Source organism: Maylandia zebra, linkage group LG10 (assembly GCF_041146795.1).
Source record: "Maylandia zebra isolate NMK-2024a linkage group LG10, Mzebra_GT3a, whole genome shotgun sequence".
Taxonomy (NCBI): domain Eukaryota; kingdom Metazoa; phylum Chordata; class Actinopteri; order Cichliformes; family Cichlidae; genus Maylandia; species Maylandia zebra.
This window is the reverse complement of record NC_135176.1, coordinates 28,235,494-28,255,605: the sequence shown is the minus strand read 5'-3', so window position 1 is coordinate 28,255,605 and position 20,112 is coordinate 28,235,494. Positions and strand designations below refer to the sequence as shown.

The 20,112-nt window shown below is 40.0% G+C and overlaps 1 protein-coding gene across 1 annotated transcript in view; it reads right to left on the bottom strand.

Moving 5' to 3' along the window:
* rabep1 (rabaptin, RAB GTPase binding effector protein 1) overlaps window positions 1–19,479 on the bottom strand; it is a 42,280-nt gene extending 22,801 nt beyond the window's left edge. Inside the window, exons 1-8 of the mRNA XM_004551182.4 lie at window positions 19,319–19,479; window positions 12,242–12,370; window positions 11,766–11,969; window positions 7,831–7,991; window positions 6,256–6,375; window positions 4,512–4,647; window positions 1,811–1,989; window positions 549–659 (exon numbers count right to left, since the gene is read on the bottom strand). Of these exons, the coding sequence (XP_004551239.2) occupies window positions 549–659; window positions 1,811–1,989; window positions 4,512–4,647; window positions 6,256–6,375; window positions 7,831–7,991; window positions 11,766–11,969; window positions 12,242–12,370; window positions 19,319–19,364 (1,086 nt within the window). The 5' untranslated portion in view covers window positions 19,365–19,479. The remainder of the gene's footprint in view (window positions 1–548; window positions 660–1,810; window positions 1,990–4,511; window positions 4,648–6,255; window positions 6,376–7,830; window positions 7,992–11,765; window positions 11,970–12,241; window positions 12,371–19,318) is intronic.
* Window positions 19,480–20,112: the final 633 nt, after the last annotated feature.

The following is a 20,112-nucleotide window of genomic DNA, read 5'->3' as shown; positions in this document are numbered from 1 at the left end:
CTTTAAGATCAGCCAGGCTGCAATGTGTAAAACGTTACTAATGCGAAGACAAGTTTCCCGACAATCTGACAGGTCTTTGGAAAACGAGCTCAAGCTGCTCAAACTTTAAACAGTGATCATAAATTTCTGACGTCCAACAGATTCTCTCCAAAAGCAGATCAACTATATATCACAACTCTCGAAAACTGCAAAACGAAATCCAGATTCTAACTTATTCCAGTGTCTGCACAGCTGATGTAGGCCGAAGGCATAAAACCATGACATCGTTACAACAAGACTTACAGCATGTCTCAGTAAACATGTTTTTCAGAAACGGGGATGACTGAAATCGTGCAATCAGATCAAATATTTACACTGAGATTAAACTGAATCATAAATGTATATTTCTCAGAAGATATTGTTGCCATTTCTCCCCAATTTAGGAACGATAGAGACACAACACATAACCTGGTACTTGAATGTGAAGATGGCTCAAAGCGAATATATTACAGACTGATCCAATTACAGACTGCTCAGTGGGGACGTATCAGATTACTCTCTGCTCTTACCTCCTCGACGCTGAGGCCGAGGAATAAGTCCTCCAAAGGCTCGGTGTTGTCTCCTCCGTTGTCCTCCTGCAGGTCCTTCACTTGACTCAGGCGCTCCTTTTCGTCATCCTCCTTGGATGGAGAGACAAAATGTTTGGTCACGTTTTGTTTTACATCGATTAAATTCCCACTCAGTGGACACTTAAATAGATACTCCTTTAAAATCTTAGATTCTACCTTAATAAATAAAATAATACTGAGTTTTACTGACATCATCATCACATTTTATTGTTATAAGGATATATTTGTTTCCTTAGCACAGTCCTAAATCCTATAGTGTGCTACACATGACCACCACAGCCCGGTACGCAGCTAGTCTTTTATGTGGTGCCAAAAGCAGCTCAGTTTTACCAAAGTGTGGACTCCACTACCTCTTTTTCAACAACACGGTGCCCGTGATGGCGCACAACCACTTCTGCTTTCGTGCGTCATGGTGGACAGAATCTGAGACGCGATGGTGAATTTGTTCCTACGGCAACTCGCAACAGTGTTGGCTCAGCAGCTTTGTGGCGTCGTGCCCGCGTAACGTTTTTGTCACCAAAGCCATTTTTCTAGTTGAAACACATGCAACTGGTTCTAGATCTATCTGGACTATTCCTGCTTTAGTGACAAAAGGCACAGAGTGAGGTGAGACATTTAACAGACGCTTGATTTTAAACGTGGAAGCTGCAAGTCGGAGCCAGCTCCTGACCAAGAGCATCCTCAAAACCTTACATCAGCATCCACCCAAACTGCCCAAAACTATTAAAGATGGACTGTTATGATCACTCCCAGTTCCATGTTTTAATTACTGGAGTAGCTTTGCATGATGTAGTACTGGTATTTGGTGCAGACGCTCAGTTTATCTTCTCTCTGAAACAAACTGCCTGAAACTGAGTGTTTAGAGCAATCTGAGCCTCATTATTTGAAATGTTGGCCATGCTTAACATCAGCATGCAGATTTATAAATGTATATATTTAACAGAAAATAAGGAAACACATAAAAGACCTCCTTTAAAAGGTTGTGATTTGGGCTTTTTTTAGTCCTCTGAGCTACAGTTTGTGAACACTCTTGTTCTTGGCAACTTTTTCTGGCCTGTTTGGCCTTTCCCCACTTCCACAGGAGATAAACCCAATAATTCTATTAACTCTAACCACTGCAAAGACGATTATGCTTCCCAAGTGGAAAGCCAAGCCTCTTTAAACTATCTGCAGAGACACTGTTGTTAGGTTATGTTATGTACCTGGTCTTTCTTCTTCATCTCCTCCACCTGGCGGAGCTGTTCTGATGACAGCACGCTCTCGATCCTCTGCATGTCCCTCATAAGGAGGCGGTGAGACTCCAGGAATTGGTCGTTAGCTCGCTGCCATGTGTGCTTCAGCTGGTTGTGCTGCTGCCGCTCCAACTCCAGCTTGTGACAGACTGAGGTCATAAACAGCAGAGAGAAAGGCGAAAGACAAAGTTGGAGCTGCAGACTAAACATGAACACACACACACACGTCCTCCATGGAGTCTGCAGCTATACAAAAGTCATATACAAAACATTTAAAACCCTTTTACTGGCATTTTAAATCAAATTTAAGACCAAATTTGCAATGGAAATGCAAACTGGCATCAGTTCAAAATGAACACAATGGTAAAAGGAGCTTGTGAACGTTTATTAATGTGAAAAGCAAACAAAGGAACACCTTTAAGCTACAACACAGTTTGCTCTGCAAGCGTTTCCAAGCACCAGCTTTAACCAGAGCGTAATCATAACTCTCAAGCAACAACAACAACGAGCAGCCTGGCTAGAAAACCTTTCTGCTTCATCATGTTCAGGGTTTCCATCGTTGTACTGCAAGCACTAAATCAGGGTTGTCTAACAAGCAGTCCAGGGGCCAGAACCGGCCTATAAGAGGATCAGAGTTGGCCTTCCAGCTGGATGGCCTTGCTAAGTGTGAAAGTTGCAGTGAAGTTATGAATAAGATCAATTATTGGAGTCATCCAAAAACTCCGCATGGGAAGGTTTTCCACTTTTCCACTCCATCTCTCAGTTGTAATGTGCACATACTTAGAGCAGAGTCACTGAATGTGGAAAAGCTGAAATATATTACTGCGGTTTATTTTTCTAGGGACATCTCAGGCTATTTATCATTTTTTTATAAAGTGGATGACTCATAAACATTTTTGAATATTGTTCTTTACGGTAAAAGGAGGAAAAATTAAGAGAGTGTTTTTGTCACCTCTGTCATCAACATGACTGTTCGCTGAATATGAGCACTGGGGAAGTTTGTATTTTTTTGACTTTTTAACAACTCATATTCACTTGCCACTTCATTAGGTACACCTGTTCAACTGTTTGTTAATGAAAATATCTAATCAGCCAATCACACTGTAGTAATTAAATGCATGTAGGCATGCGGACATGGTCAAGATGATCAGCTGAAGTTGAAGCTGAGCATCAGAATAAGGAAGGAAGCTGGCTTAAGTGACTCTGAACCAGATGGGCTGCTCTGAGTACTTGAGAAACTGCTGATCTGCTGGGATTTTTCCCACACAACCATCTTTAGGTTGAAAGAAAATTGTGCAGAAAACAGAGAATATCCAGTGAGTGGTAGTCCTCGGGGCAAAAATATGGGAAAAAACAAAAAACAGATTGCTTCAAGTTGGTAGGAAGGCAACAGTAACTCAAATAACCACTCGTTACAACCAAGGTATGCAGAAATGCATCTCTGAATGCACAATAAATCTGGAGCCTTGAAGCAGATGATCTACAGCAGCAGAAGATGCCACTGCGTGCCTCTCTGAGGAACCTGGGGTTAAAATTTACATGCCTCACCTAAATTGGACCCAGAAGATGGGAGAATGTTGGCTGGTCTGTTGAGATTCGATTTCTGCTGCGACATTTTGATGTTTGGGTCAGGATTTGTAGGAAACAACATGAGGCATGGATGCATCCTGCCTTGTATTAACAGTTGAGGTTGTTAGTGGTGTAATGGTGTGGGGGATATTTTCTGAGCATCGTTTAAACACCATTGCTGACCATGTTTATCCCTTTTTGACCATACTGTACCCCTTACACGTGGTAATGCAGTGAACTTAAAGTAATTCGCTGTACTCAAATGAGCTTCACAGTCACCAGCTCTCAATCCAACAGAGCATCTTTGGGATGTGGTGGAATGAGAAATCTACCATCCATCCATCCATCCATCCATGGATGGATGGATGGATGGATGGATGGATGGATGTGCAGCAACTTTGTGATGCTATCATGTCGATATGGACTGAAATCTTTCAGGAGTGTTCCCAACACTGTGTTGCTCTCTCCCACCAAGAATTAAGGCAGTTCTGAAGACAAAAGGGCGTCCAACCCAGAAATAACAAGACGTTCCTAATGAAGTGTCCAGTGAGTGTAGGTTATTAGGCTACAGCTACTGTTTTACATATATAAAAACACATTGACAGAGACAGTCGAACTATTATTTTAACCAGGTAAAGTTCATGAATTTCTTTAATGTTACCTTTAAGTTGTCCAGCTGATATGTCCAGACTCGCACGCTCACTAATTACAGCAGACTAAATCATTCAGCGCTGTTTTTGAGAGAGGTTAATCGTGATTCGGTGCTTTGCTGCTGGAGTTTAGCTCGTTTCCAGAAAAGCACGTTTGTCTTAACGATGCAGTCGCAACTAAAGCGGCACTGCATGCAGAAAAACAGGCATGAAAAAAAAAAAAAAAAAAAAAAAAAAAAAACACATTTCCAAAGTTAATCTAAAATAATCAACTATTTTTGAAAGCCTTTTATTAGTAAAGTGTTTTCGGAACATTTTAATGACTGAGGGCCACCCTGCCTTTAGCAATACAAGGACCTTTGAGATAAGCTGTTGTGTGACTGCTGGCATGATATGACTTCCCAAAGCATCTAATTTTTTTAATTCATCAAGCAATTTCCACAAGAAATTACCGTCATGAAGCTCCTTCCGTAGTTTCTCCGCATCCTCCTGCAAGACGGACTTCTGCGTGTTCAGCACAGCGACATACATCTCCAGGTCCGTACGACACGACTTCTCAGCCTCCAGAACGTGATTGAGCTCCTTGACCTGTGAAAGACAACGAGAAAAATAATTTATACGATTGAGAGCACATAAAAAAATCCTGGAATATAAACAGGAGCTGAGAGTCTAATGGTTACAACAATTTTAGCTGAACACCAGAAATCAGCTAAAAAGTCCATTTTGTCAAAACAAATTCAAATCTACTAACTGAAGCTACTGTTGTCAGCGGACATATCCAGCAGATATGGAGCTTAATTTCTTCAACTGGGTGAGAAACGTGTTGGTTTTTCAGCATTCTCACCCCCCTTTCAAACACTTTCGAAAGCTATAGGGATTTTTCTTTTTTCTTTATTTGTCCTGAATCAGTAACTTCTGTTCCCTGAATTTCTGTGACAGATGTGAGAAGAGTAAAGCTAGGATGAGCCACAGAGACACAACAGCTGCATCAACGGGAGATAACACAGGCTCAAATAAACTGGAATTACATCGTCTGACCATAAGAAGCTGAAATACTCCATAGACTCAGTGGAAACTGCAGAGCCAGTGATAAGTAAGAGTACAGCAGTCATACAGCAACCACAGCCAACCCTGTGTATGAAAATTTCAACTGGCAGTTGTTGGGGGTTTTTTTTCCACACCTTTGACTGCTGAGTACTTATTACAGGTGCTGTACAATTTCATTTCTCTTTTTGCTACTGTATACTAAATAAAAATCTCACTTTTTATGTGAGTGCAAATTAGGGACCCTCCAAGGTAAAAACGAAAGAAAACACCAATCAAAATCAATTAGTCTGAAAACACTGAGAAAAGACGAGGTCAAACACTGCCCACATAAAAATGAGCCATTAAGACAATTAATCAAAAGCGTCACTAATCAAACAGTGTTTTAAATGTCGCTGAAATTTGTGATGCCATGTATACGATAGCACACACGCACACAGTCCATGACTGTTTTTTAGATAAAAATAATAATAGTTTGGCCTAGGGTAGTCAACATTAGCAGTGCTAGCAGCAGCAGTAGCCGTCCTTCCTTGTATATTAGCGTCCACACATCTGTGCTTTACAGATGGTGCAGGTTATGCATCCCTCCGGTCGAGCAGTTACAGCTGACATACACCCACTCAGGACCTACATCACTTTACTGCAGCACCGCCCTGATTTGCACAGCTGTCTTTCACGCCTCAGGTTTAAAGTATGAATGATTCTTTTAACCACAGAGTATTTCTATTGCCGACTAGTGAGAACAAAAACGCTCAATCGATTAATCAACTGGCCAATATTGAAAACAGTGAAGAACACTCTCAATACTGAATACTGAAGATAAACTGGTTTAAAAAGCAAGCTGTGCTTATTGACATAATGAGCCATTTCAAATTAAATTCACTTACAGAGTGCTTAATAAGATGTCCAGCTAAGCACATGCAGAGTTTACTTAAAGCAACAATTATCCGTTATCTTACCAAACCAAAGTCTGTGCTTTCCCCCCCCCCCCAAAAGTTATTTAGAAATTATTTCACAGCTTAAAAATAAACAGTTATTAATGTCTTTATTACAATTTTTGTGATTCTCCCCTTTATGGGGGACTGAAACCTATTTAAATAAAAGCAAAAAACAAAAACAAAACGCAAAAGCATCAATTTCTTGCTGACTAACCTTCGAGGCCTCCAACTCCTTCACCTTCTCCTCGGCTGTGGCCAGTTTGGCCTTCAGGGCTGCGATCTCGTGCTCCATAGGCATCACTACGGAACGCAGCTTCTCTGCATCCTCCTGGGCCTTCAAAATAATTTGCATAAGATAATTATAAATGTGCACACATGGAAACATCTGGAAACATTATTTCCTTTAAACAGCAGATCATTAGTTAGATCTGTACATGTAGATGATAAAAGAAGAACCAGAGATGGAGTGTTGAGAGGCTGGATGATTATTTTTTTTAGTTTTTGTTGTTATTTTGATACATTTTTGTTCAATTTGGTAAATCATGAACCTGTTTCCTAAGACTGTACAAATCCACAGTAGTTTCACAGACACTTAACACACACACAAATACACAAAACAATATAGAAAAAATACCCAATCAACAGGAAATACAAAGTACAACACCTAAATTCGTGAACTTCAATGCAAATAAAGCCTAAAACATCAGCTTATTTGTATCACGCTAAAGAACACAGTAATATTTTAGGAAAACATACCTGCCTCCAGGTCATTTAAAATTAGCTTTAATTTGTTCCAATAAATCAGCTCCTTGAGTTTTAGCTATTTTCAGCTCTTCAGCTTTTAGACAATTAAGGGCTCAAAGCAAATGTGTCCATAATCTGATTAATAATCTGATCCAACCAGATGATCAACAATTCAAAGATTTGCATGTTCCTGCAGCTATGTGCTCCTCAGATGATCACGACTCCCAAGTTGGGATGTTATTCCTCTGAAGTCACAAAGATTTGTTGATGAATTTGGACATTACAAATATGATAACATATATTTTAATGTTAAAAAAGAGATTTGAAACACATTCATTTGCACTGTTAACCAAAACCTTGTTACAATAAATGAAGAATTATTACCAACTCTTCACCTCAATGACTGAACTCTCATCACTGGGAGATATTTATCAGATTTCACAGCTTCCTCTGCAGCTACAAATGGCTTAATAAAACTTTTAAATCACAACAGCAGCACAGATCTTGATTACAGAGCTCTTCTTAAAAATGTTTCCCTGTCTTAATTAAGATGTCTCTTAGAACGTGGGTGAGGGAGAGGGCCAGCAGTCCTCACTCCATTTTTACTAAGCATGGGCAGATCTTTAAGACAGCCAGTCAAAACTGCAGCATGTGAAAATAATGCTACCGTTTGGATGAATTTTTCTTCCTGGCAATGAAACACAGTTGAAAATGCATCTGACAACAAATGACACACAGTCCCAGCCATGAGCAGTGTGAAACTTGAAAGCTCTGATATGAATTTTGGAACTGGCCTGCAAGACTCAGTATTGCTTAAGACACAGGAAGGAGTCCAGCTGGCCGAAGCATCTGGGACATTGCGTTCTGTTCTCTGGTATCCATCTTGTATTTTTATTTTTTTATTTTATTTATTTATTTTGGGGGGGGGGGGGGAGAGAGAGAGAGACTTGAGAGGAAACAAACAAACTTCAGAAAGTTAAGATTCCATATTAGCAGAAATTAAGGGAGCAGACAAAACTTTGAAAAATGCACGTAGCAGACATACTTTCTTCATTTCATCCTCCAGGTTCTCCTCCTCCTGACCCTCGGAGAGCCGGCGCCTCAGCTCGCCCAGCTCCCTCTCCACCGCCTCGCGATACTGGTTCCACTGGGCACGCTCCTGCTCCAGGCGTTGGTGGAACTGGACCTCATACTCACACACAGTGTCTGCACAGGGAGAGGAGAGGAAGCAGGCGATGAAACCGAACAATAGCACATCCACATCGAGTCGTGCAGTCAAGCGTGACTACATAAAAACAGGAACAATATTTCTGATATAGGTGGGGGATAATTTTCATTTCAAAATGTTTTTGTGATGGTTATTCATGATAAACGAGTAGACAACAGATTTTTAGGGTTGCATTTATTTTTTAAATCAGTTAATCTTTCAACTATTTTCTTGGTTTACCGTCTTAAACTAGTTAAAATTTACTTACAAAAAGTCTATAACACCCTTGTTTTGTACAACTCATTTCAAACTGGTTTCTTGAATTTGACAGGGAGTTCACCGTACTCAAATGACCTCTGCAGTCACCAGGTCTAGTCCAATAGAGGACTTTTGGGATGCGGTGGGCATTCACATCCTGGATGTGCAGCCGACAAATCTGCAGCAACTGTGTGATAGCACGTGAATGATCTCCTTTTTACCTACATGTTTAATAGAAAGTTTATCATCTAGCCAAGATTCCCTCCATGCCGAAAAAAATCTTTTCGCTACAGTCCTCTGATCTGACACTGGCCTGGATCAGAGGGCTCAGTATGAGTATGAGCCAGCAGATGAAGACACTACACTACACACAAGCGTCACAGGTAGTTCTCACTGTGAAGTTGAGATAAGTGAGTAAAAGAAAAATTGTCTCAATCTGAAGAGACAATTTTCATATTTGGCTGAATTTATATGGAATGACTCAACTGTTAAATGATTGTTATATGACAATGTCTGTAATACTGCAGTTATTAGAAGTTTTAAGTGTAACCTTTCTAAATTTGTTAATAGCGCACTAAAAATTAACAAATTATGTGTAAATAACATCCTTTTTCTTAGAGTAGCATCCCCAACACTGTCTGAAGATCACTTCCTGTAGTTTCAGGAGTTGTTAGTGCACAGACTTTGGTCATGCTTCCAGTGTGAATGCAGAGCAATGATGACATGATGAAAGACAGGAGGAGATTTCTGATTGGTTTTTACTACTGATGTGCAAATTTGGTTCTATGAGGTGCAATGTCATCATATTTGTTGAATTTTTGTTTGTAAGGACTACCCGGGGTGTTCTTCAGTAAGACACAAGGAACATCAACAGAGGCAGTTACACCTTACTATGACACCCGATTATGCCTACATAACTTTTACAGCCACTTTTAAGGCCACCAGACTCCTTTACAAAAAGTGGAACTTCGCTTGACAGAAAACCAAAACCAGAATACAACTTTCTGGTTTTACCTCATTGATTCAAATGTCAAAAGACGCATAAGAAATCAAGGAAATCAGCTGTGGGGCAACAAATTAAGTGAGCTGAGAATTGTGTTAAATTACTGCTGTAATCCAAGGAGACTGAACAGTATAACAGTTCCCCCTCAAAGAGAGCTGTCTGGCAGCACAAAGATAAAAAATATTTTTTAATCAATAGTTACTTATTCACATTTGTTTATGTTAACCATTTGTTATGGTTTCACTGCGACCTCACAGTTAATGTAGTGAACAAACAGCTGAGACAGCAAGCCTAGTCTAACTGGTTTGTCTGCCTGTGTACAGATGAGCTGCACACATACCACTTCAGTCAGGCTGAGGCGACAGATGAGTTGAAATTGTATGCAGTGTATGGATTGTGTGTGTGTGTGTAGTCTGTGTTTCATAAAAACCCTGGCAGCTTGGGTAACATTAGAAAAGACCACCAAATTTATGGTTGTGTGCATTAGAATTATTCCAAATAAAGTTTGAAAATGAGTTTCCCAGTATAGCGTGTTAAAGTATGGGAAAAACCCTGGAACAACCAGAGTGATGGAGTGTAGTGGTTTAAAATATTCATCTACAAATGCAAAGGTCCCTAGTTCAGTTCCAGGGGTTGACACAAATCCTCTGCGTGTTGCATCAGTAAGGCCACTGGTTATAAAAATCTGCTTGTGAATTAGCAGCTTTTATACGCCACTGTCTTCATGCCTTTACAAATCAAATGATCATTATCTACCTGAAGCCTCGGTCCCTCCCTCTTTAATTACATTAAGCACAACGGGCATAAGTATGCACTGTTTTCACAGTTAACAGCTTTCATTCACACTTTACTGCTGCACAGACAATCAATCACAGGACAGCTTCATTCATAATCACAAATATTCAGAGGATCTACTGGAGCTTATTTCAGCATGTTGATAGTACTGTTCTGGTTCAATTTACTTTAAAATCAAACAAACTTTCAGTGCATCTCACATTGGATCCATCTAGGCGCTAAATTAAAAGTTCTATTGAAGTACAACTAGACGTTCCTCAAATTACATGTTTTTTCTTGGTGTGTACAATGGATTATAGGAACTTGCCTCACTATTAATGACATTTTGATACTTCTGCAGCAGTAACAATTACTGAAAATGAACTGTTAAAAAGGTTAAACATGTATCAGTATTACATTGTATTAAAAGATCTATTCCAACATACATATAATGAATATTTTCAACATTGTTTTATGTTTTAAATCAGTAAAAATCAACAAGTGCTAAAAACAAGAAAACTGGATTAAATCAATTAGATTTACTTCACAACTAAAGAAAAAAGTCGAGTCAAAGATTAAAACGAAAATGTAAATATTCCACAAAACTTTAGGAGTGCTTCTTGTGACCAACAGCACATCGAGACTGAGTTTAAGCACTGATTATATCATCTCATTTTAATTTTGGAGCAGCGGTTAATAACCCCACTGTGACTGCACTACAATCAGGTCATGTTATTCTACATTAATCTTTATTCCTATTACATGCACAGCTCTCATGCACAGGTTGGTCCCTGCACGTTGCCGATATGCTCACTTTAATTTGTTTGAGATATGATCGTAAAATGTCAAAGTCAAAGTCTGACTAAAAGGTGTCTGATGTACCACCAAAGATCACGCTCTAGAACAGGGGTGGGGGAACTCCAGGCCTTGAGCGCCGGTGTCCTGCAGGTTTTAGATGTGTCCTTGATCCAATCACAGCTGATTTAAATGGCCAAATTACTTCCTCAGCATGTCTTGAAGTTCTCCAGAGGCCTGGTAATGAACTAAACACTCAGGTGTGTTGACCCAGGGTGATATCTAAAACCTGCAGGTGGTTTACAACAGGGACGCTGGTTTTAATACTCTCAGTGGAAGTCTTGTGTGTGGCCTTGTACTTGTTCCTCTAGTCCAGCTGGTGAGTAAAAATTGTTTTAGTATGGCCAAAAAAAGATTTGTCTGAGCCAGCATTACATGGCATACACGTGAATCATGAACTTGTGGTAGAAGTCCACGTTGACAATCTGAACTTAGAGGATGAATTCACAGAGCATAACCTGATGAACGTTTTTAAAGAACGAACAAGTAGTTTGCAAACTGTGGACTTGTTGACTGAAAATCACAGAGTCATAGGGGGAGACCGAGTCACTTTGAAACATAAGTTGATCCCAGGCTGCACAGCGCCAAGTGGACTTCCAGGGATTGATCTATGAATAGAAGCTGCACTGGAAGCCAACCAGACATGAAGGGGACCTTGAAGGTGAAATCAACAAGCTTTAAATCAGGTAGAGCTTTTGTTTTTGTTTTTTGGACCTGCCTTCAGAAATGTTTTCATCACACCACTTAAATGTAAACAATCTTTTAGAGAATATATTCATAGTGTTATCAATCTAAGTAAATACCCTCCCAAATAATAAGCAAAAGAGCAATGATATTAGGAATAGAGGTTTTCACTGCTCACATAGCGTCAGGCTCCATTTACCTTTCATTATGGCCTGCAGGGAGGCCACCTCCTCCTGCCATTGGCTGCGGACTTGGTCGATGGCTTCCTGTTTGGTGTTTTCCGACACGGTGGCCACAGCTTTGATGGTCTCTATCTCAGCCCGGGCCTGAGAGAGCTGGGTCTGGATGGAGCTCAGCTCGGAATGGGCGTCCTCCAGTGCAGCTGTCTGCCTCTTCAGCTCCTCTGGAGAGAGGTGAGACATGAAATGAATGATGGGAGGAGAGAGGAAAAATGCACAATGTGACACTTGTGTATTTCAGACTTTTTTCCTTATTCAGCACAGTTTATTACAGAAAAAAAATTGTTTATACATTTTAAAAGAAGAACCTCTTTCAGTGTTGCACCTCAGCATGCACGAGTTCAATTCAAACAGACAGTTTAAAAGGCCAAAGATGCTCCACAGCTATGTCCAACAAGACACTTTACATTGTGTAGAGTTTTATGACCATCCACACCTTCCTTGGAGAGGTAAAGCTCTTTGAACTTGGCCCGCTTCTGGTTGAACTCCACCTCCAGCTGCTGCTTGAGTTTGATGAACTCGGCCCTCTCCTGCTCCAGAGCTGCCACTCGCTGCTGTAGCACCGCTGAATGATAATGAAGGAGGAAAAAAACAAAACAAAATTAGCTGCTGATTACATGTAGCTGAAAAGAAATCATTCAAGTCAAAGTGCAAACATCCACAAAAATCAGTGCACTCATTACGTCGTTTATCTCATTACTAAGGACTCAAATCAGAGGGTGAATAAAAGCTAACAAGCCCTAAAATGATATGAATACAAATTATTATTGATGTTTTTGGGATAAATGTGGTTCTTAGAAATTATTTCAATTTTATGATTAAATATATCTAATATAATCGAACCAATAAGTACAACGATTAAATCCCTGAATTCCTTGTATGGTTCAGCCATAATGGTACGCAAATGTTAAATGTAATTAGGCTGAAACATGTGTTATTACATCCAGTACTATCTAATCTACTGATCATTAATGTAATAATGTGACAAAACAGTACAGACTAAATGTCTCTGGATAGCGATACAGAAATGAAAACATTAACAAATAATTTATTATTACGAAGTAGCAAATCTGCAAAATTTGGGAACTTGAACTACTTGGGAACTAAGACTACTTTTTACTTTAAACAAAAGTTCTAAATGGTGATTTTTGCAGATTCATTTATTAATATAAGAGATCTCATGTGGTTTCATGTGGTCAGTTACTTAACTTTTATTATACCAGCAAGTTTCAGCTCGTGACACCTTTAAAAACAGAGTAAAGTCCACCAGTGGCCTCTTTTACAAGGCTGTCAATAGTCAGCTAAATGGAAGCTTTTTCTTAGATAATTTTAAATAACTTCTAGATATATCATATGTAGAAGCTCACAAGAGAAGTGTGAGGGAAAAATAAATATAATGTATGTTGCATTAGTCGTTTATAAACATTTCATAAACAATCACATTTACTGATTGTTTTTAACCTTTTAAACTTTCCACGTGACCATCACCAGTTTGACTGAAAGAAAAATCCAGGGGAAAGATACACTTCTTAAATGAAATGATGAAATATTTCAGGTCATTACTGTCACAAGTTTTGTAGTATCGTTTTAAAATTTTCAATATGGAGAAAGCTACTTACTATTTTGGGGGGTAAGGATCTAAAACTATAGCTTTATGAATATGGACTATCACGATACTGTGGACAAATAAGTATTTAAAAAATGTATATGTAGAAAATATTTAGAAAATTTTGAATGTAATGTTAACAAAAACTTGGTTCTTTCTAATAATAATAATAATGAGTGGTGTCATCCCTGTTTTTCAGATAAATCTGGTTCTTATTAACTATGAAAAACATCTTCACATCATTTTATCATTTAATATATCTAGTATAATAAAACCGATAAGTACTCACCTTTATTACTTACACACTTGCATTTAATGAACCATCATGATAAACACCCACATTTAAATTAAAAACAGCACATCTTATTACATGTGTGCTACAATGCACAGTGGATCTACGAAAGCACAAAACCTTCAGCGTCAAATGAATAACATATTTTACTCCATTATCAAACTTTAACTCAAACTTGACAAGATCTTCAAATGCTTTTTTATTGTTGGCATCACCTCACCGAGCACTGGTACGTGCAGTGCAAGATATTTTAGCCATCCACTGAACTGCTGGGACGATTTTCATGATTGACATGATTAAAAATCTTGCTCTGCTTAACTCGGATGAGCTGGATATTGAAGCGTTACAAACACATGCTGCCATCAGTAAAGTTGCAAAGTGCAGTCTTGTTCTTGTGGGCAAACTATCCAACATCGAGATGCAGAACCTAGTTAAAGGGCCTTTCTCCTCTCTCCTTTGTCGTGTTTGTTTAGCCAGCCATTATAAATAGGTCAATACTAATATCAGCTGATAAATTGTGCCCACCAATATATCAGTCAGGCGACGCATAAAATGAAGTATAAAAACCTCCCGCCAGCAAACACAACCAGACACTGGTTTTCCTACGGTCCTACATTTTCCTACTTCTTCATCTCTTATTTAAAACCGCAGCGATACAGATAAAATCCTTAAAGCCAGACAGCCAAACGGAAACATTTACGAGCAGCCGGACGGTTCAGCTCAATTCCACCATGGTCATGTGACAGCCAAACAAAAGGAAACACTAACTCCATCGCCACGTATTCATAAGTTTGTGTTGTATTCAAGCACAGCATATATCAATCTCCTTTTCTCACACTTACCTCAGCTCAAAAGCTCTGTATCTTTTCCTTCTTGGTATTAAAATAAAAGCTGACTGCTCTGGTGTGTAACCGATCACGTCAGGAAGCCACAAAGATCACATGATAGAGCGCATAAAGAAAGTCAGTAATTAACCAATTTAACAGCAACGCCAGTTCATGATGATGCAAATATAACAGAGGCTCAACCTCACAGCAGCGTTTTTGCCTTTGCTTGATAAAACAGTGACGGTTTGAGACAGAAAAGTGGGGACAGAGTGAGGGAAGGCACACAGCAGAGGGCCCTGGGTTGGACTCAAACACCAAGCCTAGCGGCATAAGATCATCTGTCGAACAAGGTGAGTTAAACCGACGCCCGGCAACAGATTACTATTGTAAAAAGGAAGCACACCCACTTTAAATTCTAAGAGATTAACAACAGCATGTGACATATCACATCATTTCTCTATCTATTTGTTAGTAAGTAAGCCAAAAATGCAGAAGCAGGCATCAGTTAGCACCTTAAATGTTAAAGTTCATAATAACATAATTAGAAAAAAAAACAGGCCAAATATGGCTTCATTGAAAGGGCTGCCAGTAGAAAGTGTTTTCTCACCAAGAAAAAAAAACATGGCAGAACGGCAAAGTTGTATCTGACCAAACGACAAGACTTCTGGAAATCTGTCCAAGGCTAATAGGACTAAAGTGGAGATGTCCGGTTTCATTTTCAACAGTTTCAGTCAGGTCCACGCCTTGCTTGTCACATCCATGTTCAAAATGCCAAGAAAGCAAAGGCAAAAATAATCAGGGCTTCATAACCAGATCCCACACAGAAGGTGGTTGATATCATGTGACACCGCAAAGGAAGGAGTGTTTAAGAAGCAAGTCTTGATGCAGGGGTACTGGAAAAAAGTGACATTTAATAACAAAAAATGTAATAACACATTACAGGAAGTTGAAATAAAGTCAAAAGACAGCCTTGCAGCAATCCACCACTTCATCTATTTCGTATGTCTCTCCAGCCCAGGGGTGGGCAACTCCAGGCCTCGAGGGCCGGTGTCCCTGCAGGTTTTAGATGTGTCCTTGAACCAACACAGCTGATTTAAATGGCTAAATTAGCTCCTGCAGTTCTCCAGAGGCCTGGTAACGAACTAATCATGTGATTCAGGTGTGTTGACCCAAGGTGAGATCTAAAACCTGCAGGACACCGGCCCTCGAGGCCTGGAATTGCCCACCCCTGCTCCAGCCTCACCTGCATCCTCCTAAATAAGCACAGGTAAACAGGGTGGTAACTTCCTAACCTGTGCTGAGTAACCCAAAATATAAACACACATAAGGCTGTAATCCTAGTTCCTGCTGACATACAACTTAAGTTTTCACAGTACTCTAAGCAGTTCTGTGAAAACCTAAGTTTGTCCTTACTGCTCCACAAGTTTAACAGGGTAAGTAGTAGCCAAGTACCGCTAATCAAATGCAGTTGTTTAATTGATCAGCAGCATGTGTGACAACTTCTATAAAAGACTTGGCCGTTTGCTGGTCTGTGGTGTTCAGGTGTGTGTTAATGCCATGACATTCCAAGGGGTGGACGTCCCAGCAAATTCACCAAACGTCAAATGGTGGTGCATTTCTCAGAGAAACTGCAAAAACACCCAAGAAATACATCTCAGACTACAGGGCTCAGTTAGCATGTTAAATGTTAATTCATAACACTACAATTAGAAAAAGACTGAAGAGGTATGGCTTGTTTAGAAGGGTTGCCAGGAGAAAGTCTCTTCCTAGGTTTGCAAAGCTGCAAGAACAATGTCCTTTGGACATACGAGATCAATGTGGAGGTGTCTGACCACAATGAACAGCGCCACATCACGCCACATTACGGTGATGGAGGGGTGATGATTTGGGCTTGCAATCCACCATGATAATCCAGTCTTCTCTGTATTCTAGAGTCAGATGTGATGGCATCTAGCTGAAAGTTCAAACTTGACTTAACTTTCCTGCAACAGGAAAATGATCCCAAAAAAGCAGCAAGTCTGTAAGAGAATGGCTGAAAAAGAAAATAATCAAGGCGCTGCAACGGTCCAGACCTCACAATGAAATGCACTGAATTAATTCCAGCCACCTCAATTCCAACCTCAATGGACTGACGCAACATTGAAAAGGAGAGTGGACCAAAAATCCTCCACACCACAATCAGAGACTGATACAGTCATACCAAAAACAATTACTTCACGTTAATGCTGCTAAAGGTTGTTCTGCAAGCTACTGAATCAGGGTGTGTACTCAGTTTTTCACACACTGCTTCTGCATTTATGCTGTTTCTCTCAAATAAACATGATATGATGTCACATGATTATATTTAAACAATTCTAGAACTTGGTAAATCAGAATAAAAAAATAGTTGCTAAACCTTTAAAACAAAACTGAGTAAATGCTATCTGTCCTTGACTCACCCTTTGCATACAGTTAGAAAACAGGGCTTCCATTCATATTTTAACTATCCAGACTGTTTAAATGTTAATTTCATGTGAAAATATTTTCTGGTGGGGAAAAAAAAACTAATCATTAGTGAGCCAGTCTGCTTCACAGGTGAACTGATGAGTAGAAACACTGTCATTGGCCAGTCAACTTGCCAAATGTACATTTTTACTGTTCCCATTCCACTAAGCCATTATATCGAACCCTGATACACTTCCACAAAACTTTCTATTATCTTACCCACACTACTAAACCAGTTAAAGTCACCCGAGGCACCCACATTGGCGGTCAAAGCTATTTTATACCAGTTTCAAGTTAAACAGGCCCTGCATTTTCAGAAGTAAGTAATTCCCTCAAACCTCACGACTGAATGAAGGTAGGCCCGTTACTAATTACTGTTTCAAATATTCAAATCCTCCTCTTTTACTCACTGCAGGCAGCGCTTTGCACTTTGAACAGACACCGTCTTTTCTCTGGCTGCTTTTAATATATATTAAGATAAAAATAAAACCGCCACGAAGCAGTTTCTTTCAGTCTATTTTACCACCACCCTTTGTAACCCACTCCCACAGCAACTTTTGCTCAACAGGTGCCATTGTCAAGAAGTAATGACATGTGTATGACTGCTCAGCTCAAAGCAGCACCATTACTAACACCTGGCTCTCCAAAAATCTACAGGTATCTGCAGCTCAGTGGGTGAGCAGGTGACCATAGCCCTTTGCTGCGTGTCTTTCTCTCTCTCTCTTTGCTTAAAGTCAAATGCCAAAAAAATAATATTGAAAAAAAAAAACAGCTTTGTTGAGAAGTCATTAACACAACCAAAGCAATACCAACAACACAATTTTGCATCACACCACATGATGCTGAACACAAAGTGCTTGTACGCCAGCGAATATGCAAGAACTTCCCATTATTTGTAGAGGTGCATGTGTGCCAAATTAAATAATAAATAAAAGAGGCACCTTTTTTCAGAGGCTACATTTATGAGTCGTCACAGGAGATCATCTGCCCCCATCTCACCCAGCTCCTAGTACTCTGCTCTGTTACACCAACACTCTTCATGTCCTCCCTCAGTACACCCATGAAACATCTCTTTTTGTCAGTCAGCATGGTCATCTTGTAAATCTTCCCCTTCGCTCTTGCTTTTATCCTTCTGTCAAAATTCACTCCCACCCTCATCTCCATCGGTACCACCCTTGTTGCACTCTCATCTTCATCTCTCGTGTGTACTGCTCATTGTTTTGGATTGTTGATTCCAGGTAAACTCCTCGACCGCCACTATTTCTACTTGTTGCATTTTCATTGTTACACCTGTCTCCCTCTCATTCACATACAATTTCTATTCCTTTCTCTCCAGAGCATACCTCCACCTCTCCAGGCTGCACCCTATTCTCCTTACAGATCACTATGTTGATCTGTGGCAAACATCACAGTCCATTGAAAATCCTGCCCGACCTCATCTGTCAGCCTGTCCATCATCAGAAGCAGCTCAGAGCATATCCCTGATGTAATCCCACCTTGAACCCATCTGTCACTCCTACCACACACCTCACCAAGTGCCATCTTAAAACATTATGTACAGGTCTATTTATAAGGCATAAAAACAAAGGTAACCACTAGGAGATGCTCCCATCCCTCAATCTCTAATGTGTGTGTGGATTTGTGACAGACTCTCAAGCTACAGAGTGTCTGTAATATTACCTCCGAGGACGCATAAAGCTTAAATTGTTTTGCATGTATTACCGTTGTCGCAGTCTATTTTGTTTAACATAAACCTGGACTGGAATTCTTCACACAGTTTGTAGAAAGTGGGAGCCCCACGTTCAGCTCCTGAAGCTCCAGATGCTCTCAATGCCGCCTCTGGGTCCCTGGACCTCGGCTTGATAACCAAAGGGAAAGCCTCCTGCAGGATTTGTCAGTATCCCGTGCACACCACAGAGCACGGCCACCGATGCGACCCATATGACTGACCCTGTCAGTGCAGGGCCGGACTGCCAGAGGCCAGAGCCGACCTTTAGATCAAATTAGTCAGACTAGCCAGAGCTAGGAGCTAACCAGCTAGGTGTAACATTACTAAAGAGACAACCACGTTAGCTTGGATGTGTCACACATGCACCTCATGTTCAGCTATACAGAGCTTCAGTAAGTTTCCACAAATTTGTGAACCACTGCGCAATGTTAAATGCCCAGCATGAGGCAGTGACACGTCGCATTGAGGATGCTAACTAGCTAATGTTGCCAGTGATGCAGAGGCCGTCGCTGGCTTCGCTGCTCCCAGCCCCTCAACACACCCACCACAAACCGCCAAAGACACAAGAAATTTACCGTCATGTTGGGACGACTGAGGGGATCCCGAGGCCTCCGAGGCCATGGTTTCCTGAGGGGGGCGTGAGGCAATTAGCAGGGCGGTGAGATCAGAGCTAGGAGCGTCCAAGAAAACAAGCTAACATCACAACTAGTGTCAAGCTAGCGACGAAAGAGTGCGACTTCTGGTTTGTCTTTCAAAATAAAATCACCACTTGTGAACTCTCCAAAAGGCCTGCGTTTATTCGTAATGTAAACCAACATAGAAATAAATACAAGACAAAATAATCATATATCTACTTATTTCGAAAGTTACTTTCATATCTGTCCACCACTTAGCAGTTTTGTGCTAATATTTTGAAAGCACAGAGTCATTTTCCTATAAGTAAACAGCGTTAGTTTCCCAATTCCGGTGTCACCTTTTTGAAATAAAATCGACTTGTTTTTTTCCCCCAAACTAAATCTCGCTTTCAACAGTTAATTCTTAACAGAAAACAAAAGAGATATTTATCAACAGATGATATAAATCCCAATTATTGTGAATGTGCAGCTGGACAGGAAAACACCTCCCTAAAGATTACACTATGATAAACTTATGTAAAGTCATGATATATAAGAGGAACTGAAAATGTGAGAGAACTACACAAGAGTCCAGTGTTCAGTGCTGACACTGGCAATGTTTGTAGTTTAAGGAATATGTATTAAAAATGTTAATTTGAACCTGTTTAAAATATCAAAATCTGTCATCTGTGATGACATTTCTATTCTGACCAAATAAATAAAACAAAAACAATTTTCTCCAACTGAAGTATTAA